Here is a 19,619-nt window from a genome sequence, read left to right on the forward strand (position 1 = left end):
TGCAACCACCGTGTGGTGAAGCCTACCAGGCAACCCAGCACGCTATGGAAATAGAAAGAGAGTATATAACGCAAGAATGAACGCAAGTGACGAGAATGAATAATGCCGATGTCAGAGAGTGCAAACACGGTGTGGTGAAGCCGGCACGCTACGGAAATAGAAAGAGAGCATATAACGCAAGAATGAACGAAGTAACGAGAGTAAATAATGCCAATGTCAGAGAGTGCAAACACCGTGTGGTGAGCCCCACCAGGCAACCGGGCACGCTAACGGAAACAGAGCGAGTGAAAGAGAGCAATATAACGCAAGATGCACCCCAGTCCTGATTCCCACGAAAGCAAGTGACGAGAAGCGGGATAGCCATACTCACGTTGCCGTGCCCACTTGTATTAATGGGCGCTGAGAGGGCAAACTAAGCACCTCAGGAGGGTCGCAAAAACCGGTTCGTGTCTCCGAGGAAGGGCGATGTACAGCCTAGCGAGAGAAGGTGGGACGACGCGCGGGGTTCCGCGTTCTTTATCGAGAGCTCCGCAGAGGAATGAGAATGTGGACGGGAGGGAGCAGGGGAGCTCTAGGGGAAAATAAAGGAGGTGCGGCGGCAGCTGATGGCTTTGTCTCATCTTGGAGCAAGACAAAGGAAATAGCGTTGCGCCACCGAATAGAAAACCGAACGGACATCGGGACCGACATAGCAAGGAAATATAGCAGATTTAGGAGAACATTTGGTACGTCGCGGTGCCAGTCGGTAATCCTGGAATGCAGTCAGTTGTTCAGGCCCGCAGTATCGGATAGAGCGGTAGATCGATGCACGCAATCGTACTATATGAGCGGCTTGAGGACTTTTGGAGGTTGATCATTGGGTGAGGGTCGCGATGGCTCCATTGTGAGGTTTGGACAGGCGTCTTACATAAGAAAACTAGCTGCAGCGCGGGACATGCTTCGCCGAGCTTTAGCTTCGACACGTCCGACCCAGGCGGGGGACTGTGCTTGCGGCACCCCAGCTCTCGCGTCGAGGAAAAAGTGGGCAGTAAGGCCCAAGCGCCAGGGCCACGCAAAACAGGAGAGGAATCGTATATCGGCGTGGTTTTCGACTGCGAGGCATTCTGCAACATTTGTGTCAGCAATAGAAGATTCGTACAGAGGTGTGGGATAGCTGTACCAGTTGTCTGAAGTCGCGCAGGGTCGTGGGTTGGGTGTGGCCTTGTTGCCCGCTTTCGACTTTACGCGAGAGCCCAGGCAGCGGTGCCCTCTCCACGGAGACAAGGCGTTGCCGCCGCTGCGCTGCATTTTCTCCGCGCCACTTCCGCCAAGGCGGCCCAAAGGAATCTGCGGAGGTCCGCCGTCCACGCACCGAACGAGGCCGGATGTCCCGACTCTTGATGGAGGTGCTGGTCGTGTTTACCATACTCAGCGCCCGAGGAGAGGCAGCTGACCGCCTGCAGCCGGGAGCCCATAACGTCCAGGATACCCGAGACGGACGCCGTGTTCTGGACGAGGTGTCTGTTCGTGTGGGCCGACGGCAGCGAGAGCCCCACCCTCCCCGCCTACCCGGACGACGACAGGGTGAACCACACGCTCGAGACCCCGTACGGGAGCGTGGTCACGCTCAGAACGATGCTGATGGGTAACGACGACATCTCGGACACCTCCCTGACCATGAGCAACCACGAAGTCACGCCTCTGGTCAAGGCCACCGTCCCGCACGGGGACAGGTACACGGCCTGGTCCGAGAATGTCCGGCACCGAGCCCGCCTTCCCGGTGGGGTTGACCGTCACCGCCGAGGATGGGATCCTGAACGCCACCGGGGACCTCGTCACGGGTACGACGATGATCACGTCTTCGGAGCCCCGGGCGGGCGCGTCCACGACGGTGTACCACATCAGGGACCTGAACGTGCTCCTGTTCAACTGCATGCTCGAGGAGAGCGGCCCGCTCAACCCCATGCTCGTCCCCACCATGATGTCCATGGGCCCGGATCTGAACAAGGCCCTGATCGAGACTCCCAACAACGGCGCGCCGTCGACCACGTACATGAATCTGCACACCGACCCGATGGTGGTCAGACACGCGGACCTGGTCCCGGTCATCTACAGCAACACGGGCACGACGAGGTCCTCTTGGAGGTGTTGGAGTTGAAGGACACCAACAGGAACATCGCCGACAGCAAGGGAGAGTACGTGGTGGACGACGGGGGCGCCCTCGGGCCCCACGGCACGACGAAGTCGATGATCTCGAACATAGGCAGCAGCAACTTCTGCATCGGGATCGGCTCGAAGATGAACCCCACGTCCAGGCCCGCGTATCCCCACCACGACGTGGTCATGACCGCGAAGGACGGCTCGTGGATGCTCAGGGACTGGACCTGGGAGGGGGTCATGGTCAGAATCATGTCGGTGGACGCCACGGGGAACCCGGACGTGAGAGTCGGTCTCCCGGTGAAGACGGGCAACCGCCAGTTCGACAGCGTGTTCGTGGCTCTGAAGTCGCTCTTCGACGGGATCATGGATACCATCGTCGAGGCCGACGGGTACTACTGGATGGACGCGACCTGGGGTACCCCCGCGAACAGGGACATCTTCTCGTCCACCGACGCCAATGGGACCGTAGACGGCCTCAACTGCACCAACGCCATCATGTTGCTGGACGGTTTCAAGTGCTCGTGCACGGTCACGTTCACCATGACGATCGGCTCCATCAGCAAGCACTTGGACACGTTCGTCGACACCTCACACGTTGAAGATCGTGCTCACCGACGTAGACGACCATCTCCGAGTCGACGCCGATGATCGTGCTGATGTCTCTGTTCGTGTCCGCGAACGGGAGAAGTCCGGGACCGGGATCAACCACACGGGTAAGATCAACCACACGTCACGACCCTGAAGTTGAGCATCGACACAAAGGCGCCAGTGACGATGGACACACACATCTGCTCGATCTGCGGCGAGAGCAGGGACATCTCCAAGGCTAGGTTCGCGCACGTGAGGATCGGCCTGGACGAGCCCCCGGAGGCGGTCGTGTGCAAGTGTAAGGACCCGATCGAGATCATCAACATGATCACGAACAAGTACACCACCACGAAGAGAATCGAGGTGTCGGCCATGGACAACGACATGGACACCGAGGCGCCCAGAGTCTTGAACCCGGTGACGATCACCACCATGAGCACGAAGGCCGAACGAGAAGTGGAACTTAGGCTTGGTCGCGACCTCGGCGAGCGCATGTACATGATGATGGAGAGCGGCTTCTTCGGGGACGTGACGGTGAGTACGATCACGGCTGTCTCGGATGAGTAGATGACCGAGATCAAGACCGTGCTCGCGATGGGAGACGTGAACGTGACCTGCATCGCGAGGATGTACAGAGACGAGGTCACGAGGTCGTTCGCGGCGGAGTTCGAGATTGGGGGCAAGCTCAGCAACTCGAACGTGTTGACGGTCCTGTCCATGGCCGTGGCCAACACCGGGACTGTGAAGTCGATGATAAAGGAGGTCGACCCGGAGTACATGAGGATGGTCATGTCATCGGATCACATCGTCGTCGACACCCCGAACATGGACGGGTACAAGGGCACGTTCATGCCCAAGGCCGACGGCGTCAAGAAGTTCGTGTTCTGCTACCCCTTCGGGTACGTGGTGGCGCTCAACGACCCGGGCACGACGGTGTTCTCGTGCGTGGTCACGGACGAGCCCAGACAGATCGACGAGCTCACGAAGACGCCCGACGTCGTAGTCGTGGAGGAGATGATGAACGGGGATCTGATTCACATCGCCACTCTGGCCGTGGACGGGACCACGAAGCTAAAGAGAGGCACGAGGAGGCACGTCTCCATAATCAGCAACCCGAGGCCGAACACGATCTTCAGGAAGTCCTGGGACAGGGTGCCGACCAGGGCCGAGCTGGCGACCTCCGGGGTGCCCAACGCCAGGGTGGTGCTCGTGACCGAACTCAGGACCATGAGGCTGAAGCAGCCCACGGTCGACCTCATGTACGTCGACGGGAGCATGAACGTCATCGAGAACGGGTCTCTGGTTGCGGTGGCGAAGGGGGCGAAGGACATGGAGGTGGACACGGTCTACGAGTGCGACGTGTACAAGGACCTGGCCACGAACGAGGTGATGATCAGGAAGCCCAAGATGAGGGTGCTCAAGAAGCTGCCCAACTCTATGGACGTGGCCAGGAGGGCGGTCATGAGCCATGTGTGGGGACCCGCTCTTGAACGGGCCGTTGTTGGACATCACCTCCCATGTCCATCGCCATGAGGACGAGGGTGTACGAGATGGCGCAGTCGAGGGTAGGTATGGGCAGGAAGGTGATCGTGAGTTTCGGGGTGGGCAGAATTCAGGAGTGGAGGCAGATGATGATCAAGAACTTCTCCTACATCGCGACCGACCCGGCGATCGACGTCAGCGTCCTGCAGAAGAAGGCGAAGGGGGCCACGGTCGAACCCTATGACTTCAACACGGACTTCAAGTTGCAGGTGATCGCGGCCGCGCGGAGAGGCTCGGTGGTGATGCGGGTGAAGTACGCGACGCTGTAGGTGCCCTTGTCGGGAGTGTTGAGTGTGGCCACGGTCAGGTACACGTCCAAAATCACGAGCCCGTACCTGACCATGATCTCGGTGGGAGGCGGCTTCGGGGACGGGCAGTCGCAGTTGATTGTGAGCTTGCGGCAGTGGCTGCACACCACCGTGGTCGCCATGTCGGAGGTGATTACGGCGTCCCTCCTGGCCATGCCCCCGCGCATCCTCCCCTTCGGGATCAGCATCGACTTGATGGTGGGTGTGGACAAGTAGTGGTGCTTGAGCGCGGCGATGTGTCTCATCCTGAGCAGCGACATGACCCCGTAGCTGGCCCTGACCACCCTCGTGCTCACGTTGTCCTCCGTGAAGGTGATCGGCTTCCCCTTGTACAGTACGACCACCGGCGACAGCGGGTTCTGGCAGAGCCTGTACCCCCAGCTCGAGAGAGGGTGGAGAGAAACTACGGCCTGTTCGGGATCATGTACGACAACACGGTCGTGTCCCTGGGGTCGGTGGGCCGGTGAAGACGTCGAACCCGACCTGGAGCAGAGGACGCCTAGGGAAGACCACGGCGGGTTCTTGGACGCCATGTTCACCCCGCAGTCGAAGGCTGCCGGAAAGGTAAGGCTGCTCGCGATCGGGGTCGTGAAGATGATCGTAAACGAGTGGATGGTGTTCAACGAGCCCAACATGCCGACTCTGCACATCTTCGACAACAAGAACAGCCCCGTGCTCGTGATCTCGGTGGCGCCCGGGACCGCGATTAGACCCATGAGGACCAAGGTGGTGGACAGGAAGATGGTGAGCGAGGGCCCCGTACGTGGACACGGTGTCGGTCTACCACTCGGATACCATGAGGTTCTGCGGCCTCAGCTTCCCCAGGAAGGAGGAGGAGCCGGAGCAGTACTTCAACATCGCGGTTCTGATCATCGGCTTCATGGCGTGGACGGCCGAGCCTAGACCCAATCTCGGGCTCCAGATGGTGAGGCAGTCTCTGGTCCCCAACCCCGATCAAGGGCGACGCCACGATGGTGTCGATGTCTGGCCTCATGGCCTGGAGCGGGGTCATCAACTACCGCCTGCCCATGGACGTGGGCTACATCAAGCCCGGGACGGTGCTCAAGGACCAGCCCTGGTAGAAGCCGGCGATCGAGGGGATCGTCCTGAGCAGAGAGACGACCGGAACCGGGGACCCGTACGTGATTGTGCATGTGTCGTCGAACGGCCTCATGCTGGGGGACAAGATCGGGAACTCGCAGGGGGGATGAAGATGGTGGTCGGAGACGTGATCGAGTACGACGACATGATCGAGATAGTAGACGAGCACACGGGCATCCCCTTCAAGCCGAACGTGATCATGTCCACGAAGAACCTCACGAGGGGGACCAGCCGTTCGGATCCCTGGAGAAGCCCAAGGGCACCGGAGGGGTTGTCCCCGACCACCCACTTGAGGCTGTTCGGCTCCATACTCGCCACCGCGTCTCGCATCGAGTTCGCGTCCAAGTCCATGAAGTGGGACTCGCACACGAGCATAGTGCCGTTGCTGACCACGCCGTGGCCCCAAGATCCCGGGGCACGCCGCCATTGTGAACATGAAGCCCGCCGAGATGTTGTCCCCCTCGGTCTCCGGGGTGTAGTACTTTATCGCCGTCCCGGGAGTGGTTCCTCTTCGTGCTTCTGGGCCGGAGCGGAGGCGGCTTCATGACGTCGTTGTCCAACTCGACCGGGCGCTGAACGTGGTCGTGGTCGTGGGCGTCTTCGCGTTCGCAGCCTTGTCGATGTTGACGCTGTGGAAGGTCCCGGTGCAGCACTCCCAGCCCATCGTCATGGCACGACACGTCTTGTTGCAGAACTGGTTCCCGACGGCCACCATGGTCTCGATCGGCCTCATCTTCTTCACCTGCGACTGCCTGTAGCACTTCTCGTTCTCCCAGGCGTTGTCGGGGGTGGTTCCCGGTGCAGTGTCTGTACTTGACCTTGGCCTCGTTGCCCGCAGCCGTTCGTGACCATACTTCTGACGCAGCTCATGGTGGCGTTTCATGCCCTTGTTGAAGTGATGACGTCTTCGTGGGGGTGGTCCGTCTACGTGTTTCTGCTTCTGTTAGCGATGGGAACGGGGTCCACCGAAGAGCACGCTGAAGACTCACTGTCGTTCTACACCCTCGCTCTCGAGGGAGTTCCCGTCCAGGGAGGGGAAGGTGTTGGCGTTGAGGTAGAACGCAGCGACTCGAAGGTGTGAGCGTGAACCGAGGCTCGGGCTGGTTTTCGAGAAGGGCATGGTGACGCTCACGGCCAACAACACCAAGATGAAAACGGGCGGGTTCAAGCTCGCGACCTCTTCGCGATCATGTTGTAGGAGAAGATCAAGGACGGAAGGGTAGGCATGCCGCTGGCCTCGAGGATGGTCCTGACCGAGCCGCCGGTGACTCTCTCCATGACCCACTTGTTACTCACGTCTGTGATCCTGGCCCCGATGTCGACCAGAGCCGAGGCCTTCTCGCCGTTCGTCTTCGTGTACGTGTAGTGGGGCTGACAGTTGATCTTCTTCTCGCAGTGTCGGGGGCGGGAACAACACTCGGCACTTAAGCCGCGGGGGCGGCGAACCGGGGGCGGAAACACGGAGCCTTACTTGGCCCCAGGCCGCTGGTTTCGAGTCAGCATGGTCTGGGCTATCGGATCGAGTATCGGGACAGTCGACTCACATTCTTTCGAAGACGGAAAGAGAAGATCTCCTAGAGGCCCCGACCGTGCCCCGCTCGCCCCGCTCAATCGCCACCATTCTCTCGATAGCCGAGTGTGACGCCTTTCCGCGGTGATCAGCCGCAAATAGGGGTGATTGTGTCCCCTGCCAAGGATGGCCTCGATGGCCTCGATAGCCGAGTGTGACGCCCCTCCGCGGTGATCAGCCGCAAATAGGGGTGATTGTGTCTCCTACCAAGGATGGCCTCGATGGCCTCGATGGCCCCGATGGCCTCCTTGCGGCTCGCCATACTGATGACTGGAGGGTCTGCGGCTCAGCCGGTTGTCTCGAGGGACGACGAGGGCTCTCTCCGAAATCGTGGGTGGCAACGACCGCCGTGGCTCGCTGCGTAAGGCATGCCCTGTTGCCCCTCGAGGCGGATGCCGCCGAGTTAGCATGTATGAGGAGGAAACGCAAGGGACGATACTCACGAGTGCTCTCTCCGAAACCGTAGGTGGCAGTAACCGCCACCGCCGTGGCTCGCTGCGTAAGGCATGCCCTGTTGCCCCTCGAGGCGGATGCCGCCGAGTTAGCATGTATGAGGAGGAAACGCAAGGGACGATACTCACGAGTGCTCTCTCCGAAACCGTAGGTGGCAGTAACCGCCACCGCCGTGGCTCGCTGCGTAAGGCATGCCCTGTTGCCCCTCGAGGCGGATGCCGCCGAGTTAGCATGTATGAGGAGGAAACGCAAGGGACGATACTCACGAGTGCTCTCTCCGAAACCGTGGGTGGCCGCCGCCGCCGTGGGTGGCAGCAACCGCCGTGGCTCGCTGCGTAAGGCATGCTCTGTTGCCCCTCAAGGCGGGTACGGCCAAGTCAGCATGTATCGAGGAAATGCAAGCAAGGGACAATACTCACGAGTGCTCTCTCCAAAACCGTGAGTGGCCGCCGCCGCCGTAGGTGGCAACAACCGCCGTGGCTCACTGCGTAAGGCATGCCCCGCCGCCCCTCGAGGTGGCTGCCGCCAAGTTAGCATGTATGAGGAGGAAATGTATGAGGAGGAAATGCAAGGGGCAGTACTCACGAGTGGGTAGTGGTCGCCCCGAGGGACGACGAGCGCTCTCTCCGAAACCGTGGGTGGTAGCAGCGACCGCCGTGGGTGGCAGCAACGGCCGCCGTGGCTCACTGCGTAAGGCATGCCCCGTTGCCCCTCGAGGCGGATGCCGCCAAGTTAGCATGTATCGAGGAGGAAATGCAAAGGGGCAGTACTCACGGGTGCGTAGTCCCTGGAGCTCAAGGGTCTCGGTGGCGAAACAGGTAGCGGGCTCCATTGGGGCGGCTGTGCGGGGGCTGCTGGCGGTACGGTGATGCCCCAGGGGACTAAAGACAAAGGCTGAGGCCTCGAGAGAGCTCATTGAGCTCGTTGAGGTTGTGAGGGGGGCGCCAAAAGGCTGAGGTGAAAAGATCGGAGTGTGGTGTTGTGGGCGTGGTGAGGGGAGCTGCAAGATTTGCTATTGCCTTCGGCCTGGCCGGCGCCGCGGACCGCAACCCAACGCTCCACCACAACGCCGCATCGGGATGCAAACAAATGGCAGAGGATCTCTGCTTTTATCAATGGACATCTGACAGTGCGGGCGTCGTAGCGTTGAGAGCCACGCCGACACAGAGCCTGCCGCGCCGCAGTCGCAACCCACGCTCCACCACAACGCCGCATCGGGATGCAAACAATTGGCAGAGGATCTATCAGACCGTAGCAATCGGCTCCTACTGCTTTTCTCAAATTATCCGCGTCGAAGCTGCTGCGTTAGTCCTCCGCAGGATACGGCGCTTCTTGACATCTTCGCAACACTACCCCCCATCCTCCGCAAAGCACTTGACAAGCTATCGACGGGAACGCGGCGCTATCTAGCGGCATAATCGGCGCTACAAAAGACTCTGGCGGAGGAGGACTACAGGAGCTGCTATACCGACTGCGGCGGCGGAGGCTCCGCCCGCACTCAATCTGGCTGTGGGCGCCTCTCCGCAGCCGCGCGGGTTGCCGTGAAGCCATCTTGCCAACACCTGGGCACCAAAATCCCCGCGGAGGCAACCTCCGCTCCTCCAAAGCTTACGCAGCTGCAGCGTTGATCCTCCGCAGGCCATCCCCCGCAAAGCACTCGACAAGCCGTCGACGGGAACGCGGTCCTCTACCACATCGGCTACGGCTACCTGTGCAACGGACACAATCTGCCAAACGCCTACCTCAGCCAACATCTGTCCTAGCGCGTTACCCGCACGCACGTCGGCGCGCTGAGTTACGCGACAGCATCGACTGCGGACGCTGAACCTGCCCTCGGACCTTCGAACCCGCCGCTAGCACCCGGTATACCACGCATCGGCTGTCGAACGGCAGACATACATAAGACCACACACTAAAACAGAGCCGGGGGCGAGAGCCAGAAGCGGCAGGGGCCCTGCGCCACACCTGCTGCGGGGTCGACGGCGGCGGCGGAGGCTCTTCCCAGCCGCGCGGGTTGCGCCCGCTGTTAGCCTCGTCGCGATCGAGCAATGCAACAGCAGCTCCAATCGCTGTTGGACGGTTGTGCAGTGCCAAGCCAAAAGTTTGGGTGCCTGCACTGCGCCTGTGCTGCTGCTGCCGCCGCCGCCGCCGCTGCTCTGTCCTCGGAGCAAGCATCTTTCCCCCAGTCAAGAACGCGTCTGGGCTTCTTTTACCTTGGCCTTGGCTTCCTCCTCCTTCTTCTTCTTATTGACGTCCTCGCCTCTCTTCTGGGAGCTCTTGCCCGCCTCAACCAGGTCGCACCAGTCGCGCGGGGCAACGCCGCCAAGCTCGCTTGTCGAATAAAAGCGTCCGCCTGGCACCCAACCAACCTCTTCTTTTCCACCAACATCATCAACCATCACAACCATCACAATCATCATCAACCATCACAACCATCATCAATTCTTCATCCGTCATCAACTCTTCGACCATCATCAATTCTTCATCCATCATCAAACTCTTACCACCTCATCCTCTCTGTGCACCACCAACCATGGCCAATGCTGCTGCTCTTGGTCCGCAGCCTGACTTCACCGTCATGGCGGCCGGTTGCGACGAGACGGCCAACACTCTCACCAACACGGCCAATACTTTCGCCAACGCTTTCACCAACATGGCGGTACAAATTCGAAACTGCCAGAATTTGCCGACTGTGCGAGGCGACAACGAGGTCGTGACTTTGTTGCGGCGCATTGATGAACGACTCGATCGCATGGAGGAACGACTCGATCGCATGGAGGAACGACTCGATCGCATGGAGTTGCGCTTTGACAACCGCATGGACCGCCTTGAGAGCGAGATTCGTCGTGTCAACGTGCAGTACGTGAAGAATACCTTTTCGAACCCTCGCAGACATGGTGCCGGCTAACATGAAACCCACATAGCCAGCTGAACAACCAAGCGCGCCTCGAGAACAGCCACATGATCGCCGGCAGCGTCGATGAGGACCTCGCGCCGCTCTATTCGTTGACGGCCGCCAATGCCCAGCCCCAAGTTATCGCAAACTTCCCCTCCCGCATCGAGGACATCAGCCAGTTGGAAGGTGGACGAGTCAACGAGTTGCTCCGCCATTTGGAGCAGGGTACTACCGGGAACCTGGCCCAGCGCAAGACGAGGCTCAAGAAAGCGGTAGGGGGGTACATGCGCCACACTGGCGTGAAGGTCTAAGCTCTGCGGCATTCCTACTAGCGTTTGGGGCAAGGCATTGTTTGTTAGCACTAGCATTAGGCTGGAGTTACGGATTTGCATGCGGTGGCTACGGAAGCCGACTGGCGAAAGAGAGGCCTCATTAGGTAATTCACTCGAATAGCATTGGGTACCATTATTGTCGCCGCTGCTCATTTGGCTGCACTGCCCGTCTCCGCCCAGCCTACTAGCTTCAGCGGATCACTACTAGCACCACCTATCACTGAGCCATTCAGCTACACAACACTACTCCGCCATTAATACCCTTTGACGGCGGACAACTCATTAACAAGCAGGACACCTACCTTCCTGCCTTCCTCCTCCCTCCGCCTTCCGCACCGGCGGACGTCCTCAACCGTTACTACACCTTCCTCCCACGTGGGGGTTACGAGGAAGTCCTTTCCTGACCCCCAATCGCCCGCCGTCGTAACCGCCACTGGCGGTACCTTCCAACGCCGTCATGTCGACGTTCCAATTCAAGCTTGATCCATCAAGATGCCGTGAAGCCATCTTGCTACACCTGGGCACCGCGGAGGCAACCTCCGCTCCTCCAAAGCTTACGAAGCTGCAGCGCTGCGTTGATCCTCCGCAGGCTATCCCCCCTATCCCCCGCAAAACACTCGACAAGCTATCGACGGGACCGCGGCGCTATCTGGCGGCATAATCGGCTCTACAAAAAAGACTCTGGAGGAGGACTACAGGAGCTGCTCTACTGACTGCGGCGGCGGAGGCTCCGCTAGCACTTAATCTGGCTGTGGGCGCCTCTCCCTAACCGCGCGGGTAACATCAGCTCCAATCTCTATTGTACGGTGACAGCCTCCGAGAAGCTCTACCGCCCGCATCACCCCTTGGACGTCCACCTAGACAAGCTCGACGGCCGTCCGCGACTCATAATCAGCGCTCCTCCTGTCTTGTGGATGCAGAGCCTCCCTGCTTTACCAATTGGCTCCCTGAGATGTTAACATCTAGAAGCGATAGCTAGGTGCGAGATCACGAACGAGCGTAGCCACGAACGAACGGTACCTGCGAGCATAACGAGTCCGCCCGAGACGACGAGCGTACGATGCCCCCCCCCCCGCTCTAGACCTTCGCAATCAGCGTCTCATGCCCTCGGACTCGACTGGGTGCCTTCGATCCTTGATGCTCGCGCCGATGCCGAGTCCCGCACACACACTTCTCTCACGATTCCATCGACTATCAGACGTTGCAATTGATCGAATAGCTATTGTACACACCTCCGCAGCCCAGAGATTCGCTATCCGTCGAAGCAGCCTACATACACGCAGCTCGAGACTTTGGGGTTACAGAGACACATCGCGTAGAGGGTCGCAAACGACGCTCAGACACCGTATATCTGGAAGCTGGGTGTACGCGCGCAGAGCTCGCGCGCGAATTGCGCGTCACTCCTAAATGAAGGGAAGGCTGCACACGTGCGGGTTTGCCAAGCGATCAAGAACCCAGGTCTGGGCTTCTTACCTTGGCCTTGGCTCCTCCTTCTTCTTGTTGGCGTCCGCGCCTCTCTTCTAGGAGCTTCTGCTCGCCTCTCTTCTAGAAGCTCTTGCTCGCCTCTCTTCTACAAGCTCTTGCTCGCCTCAACCAGGTCGCACCCGCCAAGCTTTTTAGCCCGCGAGTCGAATAAAAGCGTCCGCCTGGCACCCAACCAACCTCTTTTCTTCTACCAACATCAACTCTTCAACCATCAAACTCTTACCACCTCATCCTGCACCACCAACCATGGATGCTGCTCTCAGTCCACAGCCTGACTCCACCGTCATGGCGGCCGGTTGCGAGGAGGCGGCCAACATCACCAGCATGGCGGCACAAATTCGAAACTGCCAGAATTTGCCGACTGTGCAAGGCGACAACGAGATCGTGACTTTGTTGCGGGGCATTGCTGAACGACTCGATCGCATCGACAACAATATTGGGCAGCTTAACGCCAGAGTTGACAGCCTCGAGGACTGCATGGACCGCCTCGAGGACCGCATGGACCGCCTCGGGGACCGCATGGACCGCCTGGAGGACCGCGTGGAGCGCCTGGAGGACGAGGACCGCGTGGAGCGCCTGGAGGACCGCGTGGAGAGCGGGTTTCGTCGTGTCGAGGTGCAGTACGTAAAGAATACCTTTTTAAACCCTCGCACGCAGACATAGTGCCAGCTGACATGAAACCCACACAGGCTGCTAAATCAACAAGTGCGCCTCGAGAACAGCCACATCATCGCTAGCAGCCTCGATGAGGACCTCACGCCGCTCTATTCGTTAACGGCCGATGCCCAGCTACAAGTTATCCCGCACTTCCCCTCCCGCATCGACGACATCAGCCAGATGGACGGTGGACGAGTCAACGAGTTGCTCCGCCATTTGGAGCAGGGTACTACCGGGACCCTAGCCCAGCGCAGGACAAGGCTTAAGAGAGCGGTAGGGGGGTTCATTCGCTACACTACCTCGGCTGCCTAAGCTCTGCGGTATACTTACTGGCGTTTAGAGCAAGGCATTGTTTGTTAGCACTAGCATTAGGCTAGAGTTACGGATTTGCATGCGGTGGCTACAGAAGCCGACTGGCGAAAGAGGGGCCTCTTTAGGTAATTAACTCGAATAGCATTGGGTACTATTGTTGTCGCCGCTGCTTATTTAGCTGCACTGTGTGACGGTCCGACTTAGTACTGCGGTTCGACTCGGCTCTGCCCAAGTCACATGACCTTGCCTAGCGCCTTGGCACTAGGCACCCTGTATCCTTCTGCTCCTTACCTTTAGAAGCTGAATTTAACCCAACCTGCTCTGCTCTCGCGTCCCTATCCTTACAGCTCGTAGAGACAGTGCTGCCTGCAGCCGACTTACTTAGCTAGGTGTTCCAGGGCGCTCACAGCAGTGGAGACCGGGAGCTAGCCCTTACAACCACCTCTTTGCGCCGCTTAGACGCGCCCGGGAACTTATGCATCTGCCGCGGCCCTGCTGTACACCTCGTAATCGATATCACTCTTAGTGTCTGCAGCTACGGCAGCAGCGACACGAGGAAGACGACATGCGGCTACACATCGAGCCTTATACCTAAGATCCTCGATCTCCTGGCGCTGCTCGCCATACCCAGACTTAGTCAGCTTAAGCACTACCTCTTTGCGCCGCTTAGACGCGCCTAGAAACTCATGTATCTGCCGCGGCCCTGCCGTACACCTCGTAATCGATATTACTCTTAGTGTCTACAGCTGCGGCAGCAGCGACACAAGAAAGACGACATGCGGCTATACTGCGCACGTGGCGTAGAAACAGCTTTGTTAGATTACCTACGTAAGGACGCAGCGGGAGGCGAATGCTTCTAAAGAGAATAGGTTAGATGTGTTAAGGACTAGGCCTAGCTCTTACAGTCTAAGAATAGCTACAATACTACTAATAACTAATTCTACGCTAATACTTACTAGACTATAACTAACTATATCTTAGGTACTAGAAATAATAAGAAGACGTCTTAGGCTTTCTATATTCTTTCTACTATAGTAGAGTATATTACTTTCTATTAAAGTATAAATATAAATACTATTAGTAGAAGTAGCTCTATAGAGTACTAGATAAAAAAACTAGAGACTATTATTTACTATTAAGATTATATATTAATTACGTAATTATACTAGACTAGTATATATAGCTAGAGCTTTTAGCTTTTTTATAATCTATAATATTATACTTAACTTTTATACTTTAATAAATACTACTCTTTTTATCTTTATCTAAAATAACTTAAAAACTATATAAAAACTACTTTTATAACTATATTTTCTAGTTAGAAAGTTCTATAGCTACTAGTAAAATATTTTATTTATTTATCTACTATTATTAACTTTACTATCTAGCTATTCTTTATTAACTAGATATATTAGAAAATATAAGTAATATTATAAAAGTATAAACTAGATAGATACTCTAGATAAATAAAAAGTACTAGAAGTCTAATTTTACTATAGATAACTTTATTAATATTAAGTCTTATAGCTTTTTAATAGATTAGTCTAGTATAATATACTTTATTAGTAAATACTTTATATTAGTAAATACTCTAAAAATACTAAGCCTTTACTAAAAAGCTACTATCTTAATTAGATTACTCTAACTCTAAGCTACTTAAGATAAATCTAGATAAGCTATCTAACTTATCTATATTATCTTTAACTATCTAGTATATTTACGTATTATACTCTAGCTTACTATAGCGTTTATAGTATTACTAAGCTAGCTAGCTATTATATACTACTATCTCTTTATACTACTTCTTACTCTTATTCTAATCTATAGTCTTTTTTTAAGTAACTAGCTATAAGCTAGCTTTAATTATAAAAGTATTCTTTTTCTAAATTTACCTTCTTTTATATAAATTATACTTCTTTTTCTATATATTAGCTACTTAAAGCTAGATAACTTTAGACTCTATAAGTACTAGCTAATATACTATTAGCTTATTACTTTTCTTAAGCTAATTAAGTAACTTAATAATATAAGTTAGTAATAAATTAAAATACTATATAATCTTTAATTAAATTAGAGTTAATTAAAATCTTACTTAAATAAGATTACTAGATATTTTATACTTCTAGATAGTAGTATTAGTAGTAGAAGATATTAGTATATATAATTAAACTTTAAGCTTTAATACTACTAAATCTAGGTTAAATAGAACTAAGCTAGTATCTTTAAAGTCTACTTTAATATTATTATCTATAATTAATATATAAAAAGCTATATAAAATATAAATAGAAACTTAATTTTTATAATATAGTTAATATAGCTATATATTAGATTCTTAACTTAGTAGCTATAAACTATCTTTAATAGTAAAAAGTAGCTTATATTAAGTAGCTATAGAAGGTAATATACTTTACTACTAAACGCTCTATACTACTAAACGCTCTATACTACTAAACGCCCTACGATTTCTTTGTAACGAAAACTAACGAAAATTAACAGGTGTTTCTTAAATAACTAAGCGAAAACTTAATATTTTTCTATAAAATTTTTAATATAGATAGAACTATACTATATACACCTACTATAAAAATTACACTAAGATATATTACGTAATTAAAAAGCTATACGTATTTAACTAACTTTTAAGAAAAAATCTACTTTACTTCTAGTAAGTACTATTATATCTTAATAATAATATATAAAACTTATAGTATATAGTATTTATAACTTAATAAAGAGTTCTAGAAAACTTTTATAGCGCTATCTCTTCTAGATATAGTATAATAAGAGATAGAAGTTAGAAAAATTTCTTCTTAAAGCTTTCTTCTTCTAACTATATATATATATATATAGTTAATCTAGCTCTATAAACTTATTATTTTATATATTATAGTTAGTTTTAACTATATAGAGCTTATTAACTAATAATATAGTAGCTTTAAGTAGTTATTTAAAAGTAAAGTCTTTTTAGTCGTATAGTAGAGAAAGATAGAAAGATACTAAAACTATTTTAAAATTATTACTTCTAAATATATAGAAAGCTTCTAGTATATATAATCTTATAATATATAACTTTATATAGCTAGATTATTAATATATATATATAGTTAGAGAAAAAAACTCTAGAAAGACTTTTTATAAGCTTCTATTTCTTATTACGCTATACCTAGAAGAGCTAGCGCTATAGAAGTTTTCTAGAACTCTTTATTAAGTTATAAATACTATATACTATAAGTTTTATATATTATTATTAAGATATAATAGTACTTACTAGAAGTAAAGTAGGTTTTTTCTTAAAAGTTAGTTAAATACGTATAGCTTTTTAATTATATAATATATTTTAGTATAACTTTAATATAAGGTATATAATAACGTACTTAATAAATAAATACTCTAAAAATACTAAGTATAAGAAAATTAATAGGTTTTTCTTAAATAACTAAGCGAAACCTTAATATATTTCTATAAAACTTTAAATATATATAGATATATACTATATACACCTACTATTAAATTTATACTATATATCTTCTATTACGTAAGCTTAAAATAAGCCTTTCTCTAAAATTAACTATTCTTAGATTTTAAACTCTATAGGTACTAGTAAACCTTAATAATAAACTATAAAACTTTATAGATATATTATATACTATAGTATAAAGACTTCTATAAAGTTTAGTTACGTTTAGCTTAGTAGTACTAGAGATATTAGCTTAAAGAGTCTCTAAAAAGAAGTTTAAAGGTTTCTTCTAGAAATAGATAGATATTACTAATAAATATACTATATTATCTTTAGAATAAATTTATACTATAGTATATAATATATCTTTAAAGTTTTATAGATTATTATAAAGATTTACTAGTACTTATAAGATTTAAACTCTAAGAATAGCTACTTTTAGAAAAAGACTTATTTTAAGCTTATATAATAGAGAATATATTTTATAAATTTAATAGAAGGTATATATAGTATAGCTCTATAAATATCTAAAGTTTTATAGAAAAATATTAAGGTTTTACTTAGTTATTTAAGAAAAACTTATTAATTCTTATACTAAGTATTTTTAGAGTATTTATTTATCTAGAGCGTTTATTTATTAAGTATAAGGGCTAGCTTCGTAGTTCTCGCTACTATAAGCGTTCTAGAATACCTAGCTAGGTAAGTTAGCTATAGGTAGTACTATCTCTATAAGCTATAAGAATAGAGTGCTAGTAGAGTAGGTTAGGTTAAATTTAGCTATCTAAAGGTAAGAAGTAGAGAGATACTCTAAGAGCTCTCTATATATACAGAGTACCTATATTAAGGCGCTAGATAGAGTTATATAACTTAGGCGAAGCTAAGTTAGACTATAGCGCCGAGTTAGACTATTATATTACTCTCTCTTACAGAGAGAGCTCGTCTCTAAGCTCTAAAATACGCCTTTCTAGTCTCTCTTCTTCTAAAACTTCTATATTATACTCTTAACTATTTCTTTTAGCTTATAGTAAGTGTATTCGTATTAGTTTTAAACTAGAAGCGCTTTTATAGCTACTACCTTCTCTCTAGTTACTCTATTCTTATAGAGATTTAAGCTAAAAGGCTTATTTTTGCGTCTATAGAGTAGCTTTGTTATAGGCTCTCTTCTTAAATAATACTATAAGCTTAACAGCTTCTTAAATTACTTAGTAGCACCTTTGCGTTACTCTTATGTCTCTTACTCTTACGAGTTTTAAATTCTTCGCTATCTTCTCTAGAGTCTTCTCTTTTTTATACGCCTTAATCTAAGCATCTAATTATAATAGCAGCTCTAGCTTATCTAGATATACTACATAAAAGTCTCTTACCTTATAGAGAGCATTAATAAAGCCTATAGTATTATACTAGGTAGAGTTAGAATTATAAGCAACCTATATAGCATAGTATTAAAGGCAATTTTAATAAAGACAACTATCTAGAATTTTATATATAGGCTATTCTAGATTACTATTAACTTTAATAGGTAGCTACTTAGGCTCTACCTACTCTAGTAATAGCTCTAAGACTTTTCTTAGCTAGTTAGCGTAAAAGACGTTATGTATACGTATATACGTAGGTAGCTAGAGCTAAAAGAAGTAACTCTTTATAGTAATAATTAGGTAAGATCTATATATTTATTAATTAAGCTTTATACTAGACTAATTTATTAAAAAGCTATAAGGTTTAATATAGACGAGGTTGCCTACTATAAAATTAGATTCTTAGCGCTTTTTATTTACTTAGAGCGCCTATCTAGCTTACGTCTTCGCGATATTACTTTATATAATTTTAGTAGCTTTTTCTATAGCGTTATATTACTTCTTAGTAAAATTCTAAGCTTTCTAGTATAAGAGATACTTACGTAGAGTAGAGGCTTTTATTATACGCTTTTTCTAATTCTAGTAGTATATTAGCTAGTATCTAAATTTAATTTTATATACTATTAGTTTTATAGTTTTATATAATAACGTAGCTTATACCTAGTCTATATAAGGTAGAAGATCTAACTAATTATTCTAGTAGTAGTTAATAAATAGACGTAGACGCTAATTAAGATATTAATTAATAATTTTTATATTTCTATTAGTTTGCGAGTAGTACGTAGTAGAGAGCTTCTACTTAATTTCTATAAGCTAATAGAGCTTATCTATAAAGATAGAGGTAAACTATAGGTTATAATCTAATATAATAGACCTAGAAGAACTATATATACGCTAAATATATTAGTAATATAGCTTTATAGCACGTTAAGCTATAATTTTCTTATAGTAGAGTAGAAAGAAGCTCTACTTACTTAGCTAGTCTATAATAACGTACACGTAGTTAAATTCTTTTTTATCTAGAGAGAAGCTCTTAAAATTTATAAAGACGTTCTACTAAGCTCTCTTAGAGATAAGTAGAGGCTTTAGAAGACCTAGCGTCTTATTCTATAGAGTATAGCTCTAGTAGTAAGCCTTGTATACTACTACGTACGTATTAACGTCTTCTTATATACCTAGCTAGTAATATTAATCTTATAGTAACTAGGTAGTTTTTCTTTATTCTAGGTAGATAGTTATCTAAGTAGTATATATAGCGCGTATTAGATATATTTATAGATAGTTAATAGTAGAGACTATTAATTAATTCTAATAGGTTAATAAGCTGTCTTCTATTTTCTAGGCAGAGCCTAATATAGTAGCTTTTTCTTAAGCTAGCTATAGAGAGTTATCTAATTAGTTAGCTATAATAACCTAATTAATT

The 19,619-nt window shown here is 49.6% G+C and overlaps 9 protein-coding genes across 9 annotated transcripts; 4 read left to right on the forward strand and 5 right to left on the reverse strand.

Annotated features, from left to right (window-relative positions):
* Window positions 1–419: 419 nt before the first annotated feature.
* On the reverse strand, window positions 420–1,509 carry BU26DRAFT_175751 (uncharacterized protein). The gene is made up of 2 exons (XM_033820326.1): window positions 1,160–1,509; window positions 420–1,103 (listed from the first exon to the last, which is right to left on the reverse strand). The coding sequence occupies exons 1-2, from the start codon at window positions 1,403–1,405 to the stop codon at window positions 771–773; spliced, it is 579 nt and encodes a 192-aa protein (XP_033676312.1). The 5' UTR covers window positions 1,406–1,509; the 3' UTR covers window positions 420–770.
* On the reverse strand, window positions 1,103–2,474 carry BU26DRAFT_175766 (uncharacterized protein). The gene is made up of 3 exons (XM_033820327.1): window positions 2,171–2,474; window positions 1,160–2,038; window position 1,103 (listed from the first exon to the last, which is right to left on the reverse strand). The coding sequence occupies exon 2, from the start codon at window positions 2,032–2,034 to the stop codon at window positions 1,408–1,410; it is 627 nt and encodes a 208-aa protein (XP_033676313.1). The 5' UTR covers window positions 2,035–2,038; window positions 2,171–2,474; the 3' UTR covers window position 1,103; window positions 1,160–1,407.
* Window positions 2,475–2,805: 331 nt separating this feature from the next.
* Window positions 2,806–4,435, forward strand: BU26DRAFT_175697 (uncharacterized protein). Its single transcript, XM_033820325.1, has 2 exons — window positions 2,806–3,261; window positions 3,310–4,435. The coding sequence occupies exons 1-2, from the start codon at window positions 2,914–2,916 to the stop codon at window positions 4,258–4,260; spliced, it is 1,299 nt and encodes a 432-aa protein (XP_033676314.1). The 5' UTR covers window positions 2,806–2,913; the 3' UTR covers window positions 4,261–4,435.
* A 12-nt stretch (window positions 4,436–4,447) lies between these two features.
* Window positions 4,448–5,293, reverse strand: BU26DRAFT_571814 (uncharacterized protein; the record flags this gene model as incomplete). Its single annotated transcript, XM_033834183.1, has 1 exon — window positions 4,448–5,293. The coding sequence occupies one exon, from the start codon at window positions 5,291–5,293 to the stop codon at window positions 4,448–4,450; it is 846 nt and encodes a 281-aa protein (XP_033676315.1).
* Window positions 5,294–5,373: 80 nt separating this feature from the next.
* Window positions 5,374–6,157, forward strand: BU26DRAFT_571815 (uncharacterized protein; the record flags this gene model as incomplete). The annotated part of the gene is made up of 2 exons (XM_033834184.1): window positions 5,374–6,054; window positions 6,086–6,157. 2 exons carry the CDS (start codon window positions 5,374–5,376, stop codon window positions 6,155–6,157), a joined length of 753 nt encoding a protein of 250 aa, XP_033676316.1.
* A 948-nt stretch (window positions 6,158–7,105) lies between these two features.
* On the reverse strand, window positions 7,106–8,143 carry BU26DRAFT_175840 (uncharacterized protein). The gene has a single exon (XM_033820328.1). The coding sequence runs from the start codon at window positions 8,043–8,045 to the stop codon at window positions 7,452–7,454; it is 594 nt and encodes a 197-aa protein (XP_033676317.1). The 5' UTR covers window positions 8,046–8,143; the 3' UTR covers window positions 7,106–7,451.
* A 982-nt stretch (window positions 8,144–9,125) lies between these two features.
* On the reverse strand, window positions 9,126–9,876 carry BU26DRAFT_511428 (uncharacterized protein; the record flags this gene model as incomplete). Its single annotated transcript, XM_033827305.1, has 2 exons — window positions 9,126–9,554; window positions 9,601–9,876. 2 exons carry the CDS (start codon window positions 9,874–9,876, stop codon window positions 9,126–9,128), a joined length of 705 nt encoding a protein of 234 aa, XP_033676318.1.
* A 317-nt stretch (window positions 9,877–10,193) lies between these two features.
* On the forward strand, window positions 10,194–11,052 carry BU26DRAFT_525162 (uncharacterized protein). Its single transcript, XM_033830441.1, has 2 exons — window positions 10,194–10,560; window positions 10,626–11,052. Exons 1-2 carry the CDS (start codon window positions 10,235–10,237, stop codon window positions 10,906–10,908), a joined length of 609 nt encoding a protein of 202 aa, XP_033676319.1. The 5' UTR covers window positions 10,194–10,234; the 3' UTR covers window positions 10,909–11,052.
* A 1,608-nt stretch (window positions 11,053–12,660) lies between these two features.
* BU26DRAFT_511430 (uncharacterized protein) lies at window positions 12,661–13,383 on the forward strand (the record flags this gene model as incomplete). Its single annotated transcript, XM_033827306.1, has 2 exons — window positions 12,661–13,034; window positions 13,104–13,383. 2 exons carry the CDS (start codon window positions 12,661–12,663, stop codon window positions 13,381–13,383), a joined length of 654 nt encoding a protein of 217 aa, XP_033676320.1.
* Between the last annotated feature and the right edge of the window lie 6,236 nt (window positions 13,384–19,619).

The sequence above is a fragment of the Trematosphaeria pertusa genome, assembly GCF_010094035.1.
Source record: "Trematosphaeria pertusa strain CBS 122368 unplaced genomic scaffold BU26scaffold_24, whole genome shotgun sequence".
NCBI lineage: Eukaryota > Fungi > Ascomycota > Dothideomycetes > Pleosporales > Trematosphaeriaceae > Trematosphaeria > Trematosphaeria pertusa.